This window comes from Zeus faber (assembly GCF_960531495.2).
Source record: "Zeus faber genome assembly, chromosome: 11".
In the NCBI taxonomy this organism is placed as follows: Eukaryota; Metazoa; Chordata; class Actinopteri; order Zeiformes; family Zeidae; genus Zeus; species Zeus faber.
This window is the reverse complement of record NC_137205.1, coordinates 27,888,916-27,904,655: the sequence shown is the minus strand read 5'-3', so window position 1 is coordinate 27,904,655 and position 15,740 is coordinate 27,888,916. Positions and strand designations below refer to the sequence as shown.

The following is a 15,740-nucleotide window of genomic DNA, read 5'->3' as shown; positions in this document are numbered from 1 at the left end:
AATTCCTGGTGTGTTCATGGATAGTGAGGGAATTCTCGGTCAGGAAAGGGTTAAATAAGTGAGGGTTAGGGTAAGAAAAATGCTATGTCTGTTTAAAAAAAAAAAATGTATGTGCACAGTTGCACCGTAGTTACCGTGGTGATAAATGTGGTTGTGGTGCAAGTCTCGTGTAAGGCCTAATAAAATAAACTAACCCGCACACAGGCAGGCATGAATAAACCAACATCCCACTCTGCACACACACACGGGCACCCCACTCCTACCGCTGCTACCTTCGCCATTCAACAGCACCCCCCACCCGCGCATGGTTGCGTGGGCGGTGTAGCCGGACGCCACCCGACTCGCTGTGGAGTCAGTGGTCTTCTCAGGCAACTGGAGCTCGAGCCCCAAAATGGCCGACCACCGTCGGATTCGACAGCGTCGGGGAGCCGGAGGGAAGGACTCCAGGCTCGGCACCGTCGCGCCGCGCTGCGTGGCGTGAGAACCACAAAGACTGTATTATCAACTGGCGCGGTTTGGCGGGGAGACAACGGGACCTCTGTCGTAGCACCGCAGTGCTCCCGTGGAGGTTCTCCGACGAGGAGCCCGGGGTTAGATTAACCTCTGGGTATAACCGAACGCTCGAATAAAACGACACAACACGCCACGAAAGACGGAGCAATATCACGTCGGTGTTCATTCATTCATATTCATGTGTTCATTCGGGCGTAGGGGAAGTGTGCAGCAGCACACATGAGACTGTATTATATCCCGTTCCACGTAGAGGGGTTAATCGCCGCGTGCGTTCAGGATCACTTTAAGGAGGATGGAGCCGGTAGATCCCGACATGAAGGAACATCCTGCGAACCGTTACCTTGTACGACGGGAGACACGAGGGCGGCTCAGTGGCGCGGGGTCGGTGTCAACGCACCGTCCTGTGATTAGAGAGGCTTTTTAAGTGTCAATAAAACGGTGGAATGTCATTAAAGGGAAATGAAACAGCCGCCTAGCGGAAGTGGTAGAAGTAGATGAGGATGGATAAATAGATAAATACAAGGTAACAGCTTAATGTGAACGGAACAGGGGATTAAGGACGAGGACTACTGAACATTTAAGACCGCGGCGGCCAGTGCGGTAGCGCGGCGCACGGTCAGCCGTGTCACTTACACTGCTCAGCTACGTCGCCCCCTGGAGGCGGAGTGGTAGTTTGTTAATCGGCACCGATATCCTCAACCCCTCTGGGCATTGAAAGAGGCGGAACTAAGGCGTGAAGAAAGTGAGATGGATGGAGAATGACAAAGTGAACACTTCTTCCCCTGTCTGTCTGTCTGTCTGCCTGCCTGTCTGTCTGTCTGTCTGTCTGTCTGCCTGCCTGTCCGTCCGTCCGTCCGTCCGTCTGTCCGTCACTTGAGCTAGTCATTCAGTCGGCAGCGCCTCTCGGCTGAACCTTCCGCTGTCTGCGCCCAAGTTTCCCTTTAATTCCCTTTGGTGCAGTTTTCCTTCCGGCCTCCTCTCCCGTTCTCCTCCTCCTGTTGATGTTTCGATGATGGTGTACTTGAGGCGATCCCCTCTCACGTCCGTTCTCCTTCTGCTTGCAGGACCAGGAAGCTGCAGATCAGAAACATTCCCCCTCACCTGCAGTGGGAGGTAAGTGCCTTCCGTCATTTCTCGCCGATACCCTTACGACACCCACAAATTGAACCCTGCGCCCCGTAACCCTCGTCCGCTAACCTCGGGTTTTCCCAGTGTGCATTGCGGGTTGAGGTGACGGGCGAAGAAAAAGCTCAACTTCACACAATATAAATGAACTGTTGCGTACATTACACAATACATTTTGTTATCTGGGAAAGACCTAATTTGACAAATTAAATTTGTTGGGCGTTGGCTTTGTAAAACTTGTATAATTTAGCAGAATGAGTGTTCTGTATTTAAAGCTGTGCCGATGCGACTTTATGTCACTGATCAATGACGGCGGCATCCCATAGCAACTGGAAATGGAAAACAAGTTTGTCTGAAAGATTTATCCCCCAAGCAACATCCTCCGCCTGCCACTCTCCACCCTCCACCCTCCGACCTCCTCCACTCCAGCGTCCCCAGCTGATATTCTAAATGGGGTTTCACTCCAGAGCGGGGCCTGCGGGGGCAGTTTCCCGGCACAATATTCCTCTTTTCTGCTCTTTGCGAGTGTGTCGCGGCCGTCGCGGGTCCTCGGTGTGTTTTAATAACAAACAGACCGAGGACGGCTGTGGGAAAAAAAAGTGCAGCGAGTTCACGCAGAGGCGGATGTCATCACGTCCCGCGGAGCGGCGTCGGTCGGAAGATGCCTTTTAAATAAACGAAAGGAGTCAACCGTCTTCGAGACATTCGAGACACAGTGTGATACGCCGATGTTATACTGACGCCGCTGCACTCTGAGCCTCCGTCAGCGTGGATCTTGGTATAAAGGTGTGATGCCGCGCCCCCGAAAGAAATGTCTCGGATTAATTAAAAAATTGCACTAAAACGTTGGTGCACCGGAGGAGGGAACCCGGCGCTCCTGACGGTCGTGACTTCTAATCCTCGGTATTGGACTCAAGCCCTCGAAGGAGTTTGAGGGGTTATTGAGAAACAGTTGGGGGGCTTTTACAGTTTTCTAGATGATCTCTCTCTAGGTGTGTGTGTGTGTGTGTGTGTGTGTGTGTGTGTGTGTGTGTGTGTGTGTGTGTGTGTGTGTGTGTGTGTGTGTGTGTGTGCGTGTGGATTCCCTCCAACGGACTGGTGTTGGCCGACATCATCAGGCCGTTTAGCTCCTGTTTTCACTGGGGCCGGACGACGCTGCTTTTTAATGGGAATCCACTGATGGCGCCACATTGATCAGCGGACGCACCGATCGCATTTTGCACCGCGCCATCGATCGACACTTCACCAGCCGCTGCAGCGGAGTCACTGCACCTGCTCGATAGGAGGCCCCGCTGCGATATTTGATAAAACTATTAAAACCCACTTTAGCGGTGGGAGCCAGAGGAGGGACGGCACGCCCCGAGGGTGTTTCTCCCCGTCCGGCCCGAAAGGCTTTTGGGGGGCGATGCACGTGTTCGTTTGGAGTCTGAGCGTTCAGCTGTGTTTTTCTTGCAACTTTCGAGGTTTTTTTTTTTTATTTTTTTATTTTTTTTTTTTTACGTCTTCTACGAATGCCTAATCAGGGAGTAGAACGTTTGTCACTGTTTTTCACTGGGCGGCAGGCGGAGAACCAGTCTCGCCTTCATTCTTTAGAGGGCAGGAATTGGATTGGATTGAATTAAATAGGAAAAGCATTGCAGGTTAAATCAATTCATCATTTGTTTTTCGACAGACAAATGTATCTCGGGGCTTGGTCGTTGAATAGTTTCATCTGGACAAAATCGCAGAGTAACAACAAATTCACCAAAGGCTTCAATGCCCCGTCTCTCTGCGTCAGTCTCCCTTTCTCCATTCATCTTTGACTCTGATTCCTTCTCATATCGCTCCTTTTCTCTGTATTTCGCTCACTCTTCAACAGTCTATCTCTCTCTCTCTCTCTCTCTCTCTCTCTCTCTCTCTCTCTCTCTCCTTTCAACTCTTCTCCTGCTGCCTCATATGTTTCTCTCTCTCTTTCCCCATCCCTCTATCTCTCACGCTTCCTCTCATGAATATAAATAGTACAGTGTAACTAATCACAGAGTATTTGAACTGCACATCCAAAGCTGTGTGATCAATATGTGGTCTAAACACGTGTGTGTGTGTGTGTGTGTGTGTGTGTGTGTGTGTGTGTGTGTGTGTGTGTGTGTGTGTGTGTGTGTGTGTGTGTGTGTGTGTGTGTGTGTGTGTGTGTGTGTGGGTGGGTGAGCTAATCAGCGGGTGTGTGTGTGTGAGTGCCTGCGTGCGTTTCGTGTTTACATACCACACGCCCCAATGCCAGCAACAGCGTTTACACACACACACACACATACACACACACACACTGTTCTTTCAGGTGTGTCCACACGAGGGCGACGTCTCTCCGCAAAGGCCCACAGCCTCCAACTACAGTCAGCCATGTTTACAGTCTTCCTCAAAAATATATTTTTTGTGTTTATTTAAATTTTATATTTTTAGTTGAACTATATATTTATTTATTATACATTTCCACAAAAAATTAAAAGAAAAAAAAATAATCATTTTTCCCATGAGGGTCAGAATTATGTTTTGTTTAAATCAAGGTTCAAGCAATATTTTAATTACAGTTGTAATATCTGTCTATGAAATTAACACGTTTGTGAAGCCCCGATTCAGCCTGTGACTCAGAAGAGCGGTGGTGTGCGAGAGAGCTTCTCAAAAAACACTATTGGGGAGTAAACACGAGATACCTTCGGTGTTAATGTCCCTCCCTGTTTTTTAAAATGCCCAACTCATTGAAATGAAATTGAATTGCTCAATCAACAGCGTTCTGAACAGAAGCTCTAAAAAGCCCTGGTGTGGTGCTTGACGCTGTGGTCCGTCGCTGTTCGGGCGGAGGTGGGAGGAATTGTTAGAACTCCATTCAGAATGCCTCATATCAATTTGGGATAAGCCGCGGTAAATTACTTTCTGAAGTTTACAGCGGCTGCGGAGGCGACTGTGTGACTGTATTTAAAAAAAAAAAAAAAAAAGCCTTCAGTCAATCCGTCTCTTCCATTCAAGCAGTCAGGACCAAACACACTATTAAGAAAAAAAAAAAAAGCTCTTGAATTTAAAAACGTCAAAACATTGCAATGATTTCCCCACCAGCAGCTGCCTTTACCACGGGGATGATTTTTGTTTAATTCTTTCATTCTTATTTGTTTTTTATAAATTGGTGAATTGTGAATTTGTTATATTGTGTTTAATTGTAGTAGACAGGTGTTGTTCCATGTCTGGTTGTGTTTCCTGCAGAAGGAAACTCAATGCAACCGAGAGCACAATGCAATTATTTAATTGTGCATCGTCTAATGATTGAAAATAAAACAACCCACATCGTTTGTTTATAAAGTGCAATGTTTTAAGATGTTTTTGCAGCGTTTTGTTGGATTGCACAGCAAATGAGTCCTGTGCAATCTGTGAAGATATGGATATATACAGTATATATATAGATATATATGTATGTATGTATGTATATGTATATATATGTATGTATGTGTATAAATATATATATGTATGTATATGTATATGTAAATATATATATATGTATCAAGTTCAAGTCTCTTATGCTGGCCTACAGAGTGATTGCTGGGAATGCTCCCACCTACTAAAATGCTCTTGTAAAAGCACCTGATGCTGCGCTCATCAAATGAGCGTCGCCTGGCTCTGCCGGCCGTACAACGACGGCAATCCAGGTTATTCTCATTTGTAGTTCCACGTTGGTGGAACGAGTTGCCAAAAATGACCAGTGTGTCTCTGTCGCAATGTAGCTTGAATGTTATTCTCCCTTGTAAGTCGCTTTGGATAAAAGCGTCTGCTAAATGACTAAGTGTAAATGTAATGTAATATGTATGTATGTATGTATATATTTGTATGTATTTATGTATGTATGTATGTATATATGTATGTATATATATGTATGTATGTATGTATGTATTTATATGTATGTATGTATATATATATTTGTATATATATATGTATGTATATGTATGTATGTGTACATATATATGTGTATATATAGAGTAGAACCTTGCATTACGAGTTTAATTAGTTCCATGACCGAGCACGTTTTACAAATGAATTTTCCCCATTGAAATTAATTGAAATATAATTAATCCGTTCCAAAACCCACCCAAGTCCCAAAATCCGGCCCAAAATCACCCAAAAATCACCCAAAAATCTTTTTTTATGGGTTTTAAAACAGAAAGGGTGTAGTTACACTACACGCGTTCCTTTTTCCATGTTTATCAGGCAAAAAACGCACAAAACTAAAAGAAAAACACTGGGAAAACACAATAGGGATGCTTCCACAACGAGATATCCGCGTGAACTGAGCGAGCGGTGGCCACGCTTGTCGGGAGAGCGTGTGCGAGCCTAGAGGTTGCTGTATGAACCTCGCTACTTATGTGGATTTCCACTCGTAAAACAAGACAAAAATTTGCACGAGCCTCGGCTGGTAGAACAAATTACTCGTTAACTGGTACACTCGTAATGCAAGGTTCCACTGTATATGTATGTATGTATATTTATATATGTGTGTGTGTGTGTGTGTATACTGTGTATACTGTGTATACTGTATATATATATATATATATATATATATATATATATATATATATATATACGGTATACATATACAATATATGTTTTAATGTACTTGTCTTTTACTTATCTAATTATTATATCTGTCATTATTTATGAATATTGATAAGTTAATTCAAGAATACTGATCAGTAATTCTCTCTCTCTCTTACTCTCTCTCTCTCTCTCTCTCTCCCTCAGGTGCTGGACGGTCTGTTGGCTCAGTATGGAACAGTGGAGAACTGTGAACAAGGTGAAACCTCCCGACCCCCGTGGGCTTGATCCTCAACCAGATAAAGGCTCTCAGCTGATTGGATAATTCCCACCCCCGTCCTTCCATTCAGCCTGATACTTATTGATCGATCAGTTGGAGTGGATATCAACCTTCTCTCCAGTAGAGCCAGCGCTACTCTGAGCGGCTTCATTTTCCCCCTTAATTTATTTCTGATACCGGGTTCATGTAAACCGCCCGATGGAGACTTAAATACCTCGTCTACGACTTTGATTCCGCCACCGAATGGCAGTCGTACTTATTGTAAATCTCGGGGGATAAAGGCGTCCGTTTAACAATGTAACGCAATGAATCCATTCTTAAAAAAAGAAATAAAGCCAAAGAGCCTTTCTCCCGTGAAACAAACACATTCTTTATGACTCCGCCCGCTCCGCACGTCAGGATTAATGCAGCTGCAGCGATAAAGGCTTTTATTGGCCTGTTAGTTAATTGAGATGGAATACGGCCGGATAAGGCACCTTGTTATTATTAATGCCCTTGTTCTAATCTCTCTCTCGCTCTCTCTCTCTCTCGCTCGCTCTCGCTCGCTCGCTCGCTCGCTCGCTCTCAGTGAACACAGAGAGTGATACCGCTGTGGTCAATGTCACATATGGGACCCGGGAACATGCCAGACAGTGAGTTCCTTCTTTTTGTTTCCTCATCACTCATCCTCACTTATAACATTGATTTTAACTGCATTTAAAAAAAAAAAGACTGTGGTGTAGAGAACGGGGCTTCCATTCAAGTGTGAACTGAATGACCATTTTAAACTCAACTTACCACAGTTTATTTCTAATGGCCTGTGGTTTCCGTTCAGAGCCCTCGCTCTTTGCACTGCTTCGTAGGCGCCATCTAGTGGCCGATTAGCGGAACTACGGCTTCTACACTCTCACACACGTGCTGTAAAGGTCATGGTAGTCCCTGCTGTAATTATAAAAATTAGAACGAGAGACAGTAAGACTGTCGTCCTTATTATTGTACTTCTATTCAATCGGCTCGTTAAAAATAAGCTTCATGCAGCGCTCATTATTGAGTAAGCGTTGTTTTATTGTACTTCAATACGTTACAGTACCACCCGGAGTGGTTTTGACTTGCCCAAATTAAGGTTAGAAATAGAAATCTCTGCGCGGGGAAATTGTCGATGGAATCCAGGGAGGAGCCATAAGAAGCCTTAAAACAAACCAGTTTCCTAAAATCAGTTGTGAGAGATCCTGGGGGCGAGGGTAATATTTCTAAAAACTTCAAGACTTCATATTCCCACCCTCCCCGCGTCCCCCCTGCGTCCTTCAGGGCCATCCAGAAGTTGAACGGCTACCAGTTTGAGAACAACGCCCTGCGCGTCTCCTACATTCCCGATGAGAACTCGGAGCTGGAGGCCGGGCAGCGGGGGCACGACAACGGCCGGCGCCCGGGCTACGGGTCCCGCGGCGGCCCCCGCGGTGGGTCCCCCGGCTCTGGGATGCCCCCCAAGCACCAGCACACTGACATCCCGCTCAGGCTGCTGGTCCCCACGCAGTACGTCGGCGCCATCATTGGCAAGGAGGGAGCGACCATCCGCAACATCACCAAACAGACCCAGAGCAAGTGAGTGTGTGTGTTGACTCGACTGGACAGTGCTTTGAGTTCTGACAAAAGTGCCTTGTGAATAAAAGGCATCATCGTCATCATCATCATCATCATCATCACCGTATATAATGTGAGTTTCCGTCAGTTGGGTCCGAGCAAGTTAACTTTCTGCCCCAAAGTCTTTTTGAAAGCTTTTTATTACAGTTAGTTGTCAACTAAAATGTCATGATTGCGACAGCCCTGCGTGTGCTTATAAGTGGTGAACATATTGTTTATGAAACATTTTCGTAATTTGCGCGAGAGGCGCATGACGCGTGGCCCGTCGCGTTTTCACTGACCCGACATTCCCGAACCCGGAAGGAGCGTTGCGAGTGACCGTGCTCCTGTTTCTCTCCCCCTCCGCAGGATCGACGTGCACCGCAAGGAGAACGCCGGCGCCGCCGAGAAGCCCATCAGCATCCACTCCACCCCGGAGGGCTGCTCCGCCGCCTGCCGCATGATCCTGGACATCATGCACCAGGAGGCCAAGGACACCAAGACGTAGGTTTCGGGGCGTCAGGGGGGTTGTACGGCGTCGGGCTCGTAATACGAGGGTTTTTTTGTTGGGTTTTTTTTGCCGGCGTTGCGTTGAACCCTGCGTCTCCCCCCTCTCTCTCTGTGCCCAGAGCTGAAGAAGTGCCTCTCAAGGTCCTGGCTCACAACAACTTCGTCGGACGCCTGATCGGAAAGGAGGGGCGCAACCTGAAGAAGGTGGAGCAAGACACCGACACCAAGATCACCATCTCGCCGTAAGAAAATGGCCGGACCGTTTTTTGACGTTACCTCCACGTCTGGGAACTTGTGTATATACACCGTGGATGTCTGTACGACAGGTGCTCTCGATTAAGCTCTCCCCCTCCCCCCTCCAGTCTGCAGGACCTGACCCTGTACAACCCGGAGAGGACCATCACCGTCAAGGGGCCCATCGAGGCCTGCTGCCTGGCCGAGGTGGAGATCATGAAGAAGGTCCGGGAGGCCTACGACAACGACATCGCTGCCATGAATGTGAGTCCGGGCGTCGACAGCGCGCGCGGTCACGTCTCGCAAGCTGGCCGTTAAATGTTTTTTTTCATTTATTTTCCTTCTCAAGTTTTTGACGAGGGAATATATTTCTTAACGTTTGATATTGCGACGATCCACAATGAGGTCACGGACAAACGTCAGAGCCGTGTCAGACGGGTGCTTCAAAAAAGGAATAAACAAACACAAACTACGGCACAATCAAGAAACATGAGGCTTTGTCAGCGACACGATTGAGACAATATGAAAAATCAAAAAATATGTGAAATGCGTGTGCTGACTAGTAAACGGGCTTGATTATGGTCGGTATGGTCCTTGAAAATTGTGCATCTCTTGCCTGCCTTGTAGACCAATTCCAGGACCCGAATGTAAAAATAGAATATTAAAGGGTAGAAAATAGAATAAATGAAGACAATACGAATGGAGCACAACATACAGGAAGTGTCTGTGCTTTGCAATGAGGTGATTTGTCCAAAAAAAATGTGCTTGTTTTGGGGTTTTTCTAACCTGCGGTTTCTCCACCAGCAACAGACTCACCTGATTCCCGGTCTGAACCTCGGAGCCCTGGGTCTGTTCCCCCCCTCCTCCTCCATGCCCCCGCCCCCACCCGGAAACTCCAACCCTGGCGCGCCCTACGGATCCTTCGGGGTAATGTACTAATGCACCGTATGCTACGGTCACCGCAGCGCTTTTCCCACTGTCAGTTTAAGGCACCGCCAGAGGCCGACAACGAGCCAATAATCATGTGTTTATTATTTCACTTTCTCTTTTATGGACTGAGATTTCCTGAGGACTCTGTGTTTTTTAAACCCTCAAAAATGTGTGTGTGTGCGTGTGTGTGTGTGTGTGTGTGTGTGTGTGTGTGTGTGTGTGTGTGTGTGTGTGTGTGTGTACGTGTGTACGCACAGGCTCCGGAGCAGGAAACAGTGCACGTTTACATCCCGGCTCAGGCCGTTGGAGCCATCATCGGGAAGAAAGGACAACATATCAAGCAGCTGAGCCGCTTTGCCGGAGCCTCCATCAAGGTGTGACACCGGGATCCCACACCACACGTTTCATTCAGAGGATGAAAAGCCCCCAAACTCTGGGGGACTGTGGTTTTTTGCGTTACGAGACCCATCGGTAGTGTGGATACACTGACCCCAACAGCAGAAATCCAGTCCCAGAGAGGGGTGCATGACTGATGGTTCCTGGTACAGCTAGTCGGAACATACTGTATGATATGGTTCCTAAATATACAACCACAATTTAGTCCTTCAATTCATTAAGAAATTCTACAAGAATGACAATATGTGTCAGTCGAGCTCCACAGTGGAGACGTTGGATGACTTTCTGAGAGAAAACCTTTGCACACTTGAAGGGAACCTAGTGGGGTTTGGAGACTTGTGTGTCTCTGTTTATCATGATAATCCTGTGATCTTCTCTTTTTGTCCTGCCCTGTCCTACCTACCGACCGACCGACCTACCGACCGACCAACCGACCGCCCTGCCTACCCGCCTTATCTGTCTTTCACCTCCTTTCTCCTTCTCTCCCTCATCCTCTCTCCCTCTCTTCCCTTCGTCCAGATTGCTCCAGCGGAAGCGCCAGACTCCAAAATGAGGATGGTGATAGTGACAGGACCACCTGAGGCTCAGTTTAAGGTACACGGGAAGCATCCCCAGTTTTAACACCGTGAAGCACTATGTACACAGACAATTAGGAAACACGTAATAAAATGCTATAAATACAACTAATAACAATATTTACCGTACAGGACTTAAAAATCGCAGGTATGAAATTCTTCACCTCCAGATAGATAGAGATGCAGAATCACATTGAATAGATTTAAACTAGGAGGAAATTAACATACAAAACATCATTGGTGAGGTGGAGTTTATCTTTTTATGAAAAAAAGGTAAACAAAACGAAAAATAAACAAGAATAATAATTTTGGTGTGGACCGCCTGCTATTCCTCATATGACCACTGGGTGTCAGTAATATGGTTATGAAGAGATGATTCCAGTGTTAAGCCAAGGGGACAGACTGTAACTAACCGTTTCCAAAGTACAATACATTTTGGGTCAAAGGTAAAAAAAAAAAAAGCAGAGATCTTCATATGAACTCTACCACACCTGTGAGTCATGTGCCGGCCCCGGTGCTTTAGAAAGCGCTCGCGGTCACCGTGTTCATATATTCTGTTTGGCCCCTTCTCGCTCCTCACAGGCCCAGGGCAGGATTTACGGCAAGCTAAAGGAGGAGAACTTCTTCGGGCCAAAGGAGGAGGTGAAACTGGAGACACACATCAAGGTCGCCGCCGCCGCTGCAGGCAGAGTCATCGGCAAGGGGGGGAAAACAGTGAGTCACCCGGGGTTCTGCTCGTATTGCGCGGACGGACGTGCACGGACGCCATTTTAGGCATGCGAGAGAACTCGGCCCGAAGGCTTTTTCTTTGTTGATCTTGGTTTACAACGCATTGATATTTCCATAAATTTTCCTTCTTTTAGAACATAATAATAATAATAACACTTTTCTCCCATCCCCTCATCTGAACTATACGCCTAAATTAAAACACCGTAAAAAGTATTTGGGGGGGGGGGGCAAAAAAGGAATTGTTTAAGTACTGAAGGGTGTTTTTCCCAGTTTTTATGTGTCTAAATAAAAGCGAATCTGATGATCTTGAGTTTAATCAACACAGAGGCTTTTTAATCGTATTCTATCTGGTGTGTTTTGTTTCAAATTCATCGCTGTGTGAGAGGTTTGCATTGCATTTAGCAGACGCTTTTATCCAAAGCGACTTACAATTATTCAAACACCGACGAAGGTTCCACTTATCCCAATGGATTAGTGGAACTACTCCTCTTAACCACACATCACATGAACCATGAATTCAGAAGTCACCTTTGCCTCTTACTGTAGCCTCATTAATAACCAGATGACATCCAGGTCCGTCTTTAATCCTCCTCCTCTCCGGTGAGTATTTGTTGACGGCCTCGCCTCTGACTCCCAGGTCGTTTTCAGGGAGTTGAAACCTTTTTTGGCGTGAGGGTTGTGTCCCCCCCCCACCGCTCCTCTCATGGACCCTGTGTGTGTGTATGTGTCTGTGTGTGTGTGTGTGTGTGTCTGTCTGTGTGTCTGTGTCTGTGTGTGTGTGTGTGTGTGTGTGTGTGTGTCTGTGTGTGGCTGTGTCTGTGTGTGTCGCGTCGCGTCTCGCCAGGTGAACGAGCTCCAGAACCTGACGGCGGCCGAGGTGGTGGTCCCCCGGGAGCAGACGCCCGACGAGAACGACCAGGTCATCGTCAAGATCATCGGACACTTCTACGCCAGCCAGGTACGCGCGGGGGGGGCGGGGGGGGCGAAATGGGTGGAGAGGAAGCGAATACCGCAATAACGTAGATAACTACCCGTCCTACGTATACGACAAACCTCTTTACTGTTATTAATATTAAATTGTACATTTACATAAATCGTGTAATGAGACGCGGTGAACGTTGAGGAATCTGCTGTCGATGTCTGCGCCTCTCGTAGTCTTTCATTGCAGTTTCCACGTGGTGTCACATGGTGGCGCCACCAGCGAGCTCTGGCAAGAGCGTATAGCGGGCATGATGCCACCAGGCGGAGGAGTGACACCCACCATCGTGACCATTTAGAAATGTCCGACCAGCTGATCGCTGCTACCGACCAATCGGAATAGGGTATTCCACAAAAAAACCCATGAAATAATATTCCATTCCATTCCCCTCCCCTCCCTCCCTCCCCCCCTCCCTCCTCCGTCCCCCCAGTTGGCCCAGAGGAAGATCCGTGACATCCTGACCCAGGTCAAGCAGCAGCAGAAGGGCGGCCAGGGCCCCGGCCCGAACCCCCACGGCCTGATGGAGATGGGCGGCCCGCCCCCACAGGGAGTGTCTCAGGAGCACCAACCCCGGAGGAAGTGAGGCCCACCCAACCACCCACCCACCCCACCCCCCCATCCCCGCCCCCACCCCCACCCCCGCCTGACGGACAGACAAGACACACGGACGGACGATTAAAACAGATGGACGGACGGATACAGGAGAGCGACACACGGACCCAGCGGTAGACGAATGGGGAGGGATCATCCCTGGTAGAACCAGAGTAATAACAAAAATGAGATGATTTAAACACGGAAAAAAATTTTGAGAAAAAAAAAGGCAAGGATTAAGAACGAAAAAAAAAACAAACAAAAAAAAAAAAAACTTGAGAACCGAGACCAGATGTCAGGCCAAGACGCGTGACCGGTTGAGGATGGAGGGGTGAGCGGGGGAGGGGGAGCGGCGAGACGCGGGGGAGAAGCGGCGCCAGGGCTCCGAGGTGCCCTCCGCAGCAATGCAGATCCGACCGGCGCCGGACGAGTGCAAACGGGCGAAAAAATATAAAAAATATATAGATGTATATTCTAAGTTAGGAAGGAGCCTTACTGGTCTGGGTTGCACTCGTCCAAACGCCCGTCCGGGCTCCCGCGGTGCCTGGAGGTGCCTCCGTCGCCCTCCACGGACATCCCCGGCGGCCGGTCTGATATTTTAAAGGGTGGTTTTCTTTTTTTTTTTTTTTTTTTTAAACAGAAAGATAGAGCTATATGTATAGAAATGTTTTATTCAGAGCTATTATTGATAGAATGCAGTCAGGCAGACACGGGAGAGGAGGCGGGGAATCCGCTGCAGCGGCGCGGGGGGGCGGCGGGGCCGCGGGCTCAGGCGGTGGCCGCGCCCGTGCCCCTCGTCCCCGGCGGCCGACCGAGAGTTTAGCAGAGGGGCCGCAGATGTTAACACTGCTCTTTTAAAAGACGCCTCCGACTAACGGAGGCGTCGGGGGAGGAGAAAAAAAAGGAGAGGATAAAAGAGGAAGATATGAGGTTGTAAATATATAATCTTCATGTAAATGTTGAGAAATGCTGCGCGGCTGCCTTTGCCTTTTCGTCGAGGGGGTGTTTGTAAATCTCCCGGCCCCTGGTCTGAGGTGTGTAGCAATATGTAGCCTACAGAAACGACCGGGGCGCTGAGGCGCCGAGCCCCCCTTTTTTGCAATTCAATTGTGTGGCAGCAGACGCAGCGAGAGACAGTAAGGTCAGCGGAGGCCGCGGCTGGTCCTGCAGTTCTATTGCAGCGGCTTAGCTCCGAGATGCGGAAACGTTAAAGCAGAACCAACATTTGAAAAAAAGATTTAAAATAAATCACTGCCAGCAGCTATGCTAGCTGGCAAGCGGCCCGCGCCTTAAACGGCATATTTTATATATATTATATATATATGATATGTGAGTTAGCCCGGCCCCTCGGGTGATTGCGATGAAGGCAGCGAGCGCGGGCGTGAGTTTCGGCCACGCCTGGGAAGCTTACCCGGAAGATCCTGCGATGACAGACGGACAAGGCGTGTCTGGTAGCACCTGGCCATTGCCTTCCCGGAGGGCGTGCTCCCCGGGTTCGGGTGCGGGCCGCCGAGGCCCCGCTCACACCAGGCACATGAACCTCGGTGAACACTGAAGCGCCGAACCGTGGCGTGGGCCAACGGCAAAGCCTCTGTGGCTGCTGCGTCCACCCCTGGCGGTCCACCGGGGGGTCGAAAAGGAAGACACCACGCGAGCTGTGCGGCACAACATTTGTGTGCTTTTGTGCGAGCGAGTCAAATGACACGACCTAAAATGGCCGCCGGAGGGACCGCCACCCGGTGGGGGCAGCAGCGGCGGCGAGCGCTGGGCCCCTCCCGGTTTTGGGGACGCTGCCCAAGTCTTCCGAAAGCTCCTCGCCTTGAGCTCAGAGAAGGTAAAATCAGACAGAAGGGGAGCGGCTTCCTCGTCCTCTCTCCCGATCTGCCAAAGGCCTGTGGGCGGAGCCTCCGGGCCAGCGTGCCACCGCCCGCGTATGATAATGAGGGGCGGGGTCTCTACGACTGGACGCTCTCGCCAAGATTAGAACAGATTAGAGAAGAAATGAGATAAAGAAAAAAAAAGAAAAAAGCCTACCTCAGGGTAACGTTACCTCAGTATTCCTAACTTTCTTTTTGCTTGCTGGTGTTTTATATAAGAGAAGAAAAAAAAAAGCTGAAAGTCCTGAATATTTTTTATTTTTTTAAGGAAAAAAAAAGTATTTTTGTTAGGTTTTGTCTTGTTGATTTGGATATTTTTTTCTGTTTTTTTCTGTGTGCTGTCGGGGGTTTGCGTGAGCTCAGGATGACGACGAGGTTGTTTATTTTTGAGCACGGAAAGATATGATTTCAGATTGCTGGTGGAGAGAGGTGGAGCTCGGCTGAAAGTCGTCTCCGCCTCTCGGGGGGTGGGGGGTTGGGGGGGGGGGGGGGTCATCCACTGGGTCTTCCTAAAGTGTAATCAGAATGAATGTTGTGTTAAAGGAAATATTGGCCAATGGGGAGTCGCGTTCCTTGAAAAGAGGGTCCCGAAGTGCGCATGGCAACCCATGGGCGCCACTAAAAGATCTTTTACTGCACTCTGGATGTCGTCTGAAGAATAATATTGATTATTCCGGAAGCATCTTCTCTATACGGCAACATGGCCATTGGCTGCCCCGTGGCCCCGAAGGACCCTCTTTTCCTGCCTTATTATGATGACATCATCGCTAAGCAGCAACTATTCTAAGAGGGCTTTCAGAAGCATTCGGTGCAACAAGAAGGCCGAGAAGTTTCAAGGGGGATAAGGTGACAAA

At 48.3% G+C, this 15,740-nt stretch overlaps 1 protein-coding gene across 1 annotated transcript in view; it reads left to right on the top strand.

The window, feature by feature from the left end:
- igf2bp1 (insulin-like growth factor 2 mRNA binding protein 1) overlaps nt 1–13,246 on the top strand; it is a 49,778-nt gene extending 36,532 nt beyond the window's left edge. Inside the window, exons 3-15 of the mRNA XM_080009685.1 lie at nt 1,578–1,626; nt 6,394–6,445; nt 7,035–7,098; nt 7,754–8,047; nt 8,435–8,569; nt 8,695–8,817; nt 8,938–9,073; nt 9,614–9,736; nt 9,997–10,113; nt 10,655–10,729; nt 11,293–11,424; nt 12,284–12,397; nt 12,849–13,246. Coding sequence (XP_079865811.1) covers nt 1,578–1,626; nt 6,394–6,445; nt 7,035–7,098; nt 7,754–8,047; nt 8,435–8,569; nt 8,695–8,817; nt 8,938–9,073; nt 9,614–9,736; nt 9,997–10,113; nt 10,655–10,729; nt 11,293–11,424; nt 12,284–12,397; nt 12,849–13,001 — 1,567 coding nt within the window. The 3' untranslated portion in view covers nt 13,002–13,246. The remainder of the gene's footprint in view (nt 1–1,577; nt 1,627–6,393; nt 6,446–7,034; nt 7,099–7,753; nt 8,048–8,434; nt 8,570–8,694; nt 8,818–8,937; nt 9,074–9,613; nt 9,737–9,996; nt 10,114–10,654; nt 10,730–11,292; nt 11,425–12,283; nt 12,398–12,848) is intronic.
- Nucleotides 13,247–15,740: the final 2,494 nt, after the last annotated feature.